Source organism: Sinocyclocheilus grahami, unplaced genomic scaffold (assembly GCF_001515645.1).
Source record: "Sinocyclocheilus grahami isolate Dianchi unplaced genomic scaffold, SAMN03320097.WGS_v1.1 scaffold1998.1, whole genome shotgun sequence".
NCBI lineage: Eukaryota > Metazoa > Chordata > Actinopteri > Cypriniformes > Cyprinidae > Sinocyclocheilus > Sinocyclocheilus grahami.
In genome coordinates, this window is record NW_015507177.1 from 91,419 (window position 1) to 93,368 (window position 1,950).

Here is a 1,950-nt window from a genome sequence, read left to right on the forward strand (position 1 = left end):
AAGGAAAACAGGATATTTAAGCCGGTTTTGCTTGTGGATGAAAAATATTGCACATAAAATATATATATTCAAGAGATAACAATTTTGGGTTATCGTAAGGAAAAATAATATATTTAAGGATTAAACTGTGGGTCATATTAGTTGGGTTAAATATATAAAAATTTAAATCAACCCAAAATGTATTGGTTATACTACAATCACAATAAAAGGGCAGCTGTTTCTTTAACAAGACCACAAAATGAGGAAATTAAACATCAAAATATTTACTGAGAGATTAATTAAACCTGCCGCTTGTATCTTTTAAATTGTTGCACTTGTAACGTCGTAGATCACATGATAACGTCAACATGGCGGATGAAGTCCGGATCTCATTCATACTTAACGAGATTTGGGGGGCCCAAGATGGCGGCATGTTAAGATAACTTTTAGTAGCTCTGCTGACAAAAACTACTATAACTCAAGTAAACTGTCTGCTTTCAACTGGTTACCTTACGCATTCGGTGTGTGTTTTATTAAGGATGTAATTGTTGCGTAAATATGCCAAAAAGTGCTAAAAAACATAAAAAACGGGCGAAAAGTATGATGGACGTATCTGTAGATATGCATGACTACGCACTTTCTGCTGTTACTGATCCCGGTTCTGGACATACTCTGGATACTCTTTGCTCAACTCTTCTTCCCGACACTCCAACTAAACCTGCTTCTAAGAAAGGGAAAATGGAAACTTTGGAAGATGTGGTCGCGATGTTATCATCTATTTCATCACTGATTAACGAGCGCTCTGATTCTCTCGAGAAGTTGGTGAGTAACAACGCTATGAAAATTGAGGGCCTGAAAAAGACTGTGGACTTTGTCTCTGCTGAAGTCAAAGATGTGAAAGTGAAAGTTGACCACCTAGCTTCTCGGTTGCAACTCGGGGAGCAGCGAATTGAGAAGTGTGAAACTCGTTTAGCTGAGCTGGAGAGATATTCAAGGCGCTGGAATTTTCGCCTGAGAGGGGTTCCACAAAAAGAGAAAGAGAACATCAGGGATGAAGTCATCCGCATATGTGAGCAAACATATCCTGAAGGGAAGGGCACATTCTTATTTGCTATAGACTCAGTTCACAGATTGGGGAAAAAGCAGAATCAAATTGGCAGCAAATCTGTCCCTCGTGCTGTCATAGTACAGTTTACCTTACGCATGATCAGGGACGCTGTGTGGAAGGCAGCAAAGTCTTCGGCTTATCTGAAGGACAACGGAATGCGGTTTATGGAAGACCTTACTCCACTAGACCGAGAGAAACTAAAGAAGTTGTGGCCTATGATAGAAGAAGCACGCGCAGCTGGAAAAGCTGCTTACTACGTGGGTGCACACGCCTTCATTAATGGCATTGAGATCCATCTGCCTACGTCTGCTGAGAAATAAATTTTAAAAAATAAGAGTCAGACTTTCTCTCACCTCTTTCTCACAAACTTAACTCCCTTTTGCGGACCAGGTTATCGTTGACGAACTTTCCGAATTCTACGAACTAAGTTTTCGATTATCAGCTACGATCACATCTATGGATGATGCTTCTGTATTTTTACGGCTCATATTTTTGTTAATGTACTTTCTTTCGGCAACCAGTTGTCATGCCTTGACGGTAGGATTTTCTCTCAGTATGTTAAGCAGAGCTACATTTCTCAGTTTTATTCTCACTACATGTTGTGCTCTTTTTGCACTTTCTGTAATTTTTTTGTTCATTATTTCTATTTCTGTTATCTCTCTAAATGCCAGGGGTTTGAGAGATTCGTAAAGCTATTTTTCTTTTTGGGAAGAAATACAATACCGATTTCTGTTTCTTTCAAGAGTCTCACGCCACTGCAAATGACTGTAACTTCTGGAAATCACAGTGGGGAGGTGATGCATGGTTTTCTCATGGATCTGAACATTCGGCAGGTGTTTTAACACTAAATAATACGTTTGCTG

General features: G+C 39.4%; 1 protein-coding gene across 1 annotated transcript; it reads left to right on the forward strand.

Annotated features, from left to right (window-relative positions):
• The first annotated feature begins 396 nt into the window (after positions 1-396).
• Positions 397-1,407, forward strand: LOC107573659 (uncharacterized). Its single transcript, XM_016260100.1, has one exon. It carries the CDS (start codon positions 538-540, stop codon positions 1,405-1,407), a length of 870 nt encoding a protein of 289 aa, XP_016115586.1. The 5' UTR covers positions 397-537.
• The last annotated feature ends 543 nt before the right edge of the window (positions 1,408-1,950 follow it).

What these genes read in the sequence shown, in the direction of transcription:
- LOC107573659 (XM_016260100.1), top strand. Translation starts at nt 538, where the DNA reads ATGCCAAAAAGTGCTAAAAAACATAAAAAACGGGCGAAAAGTATGATG.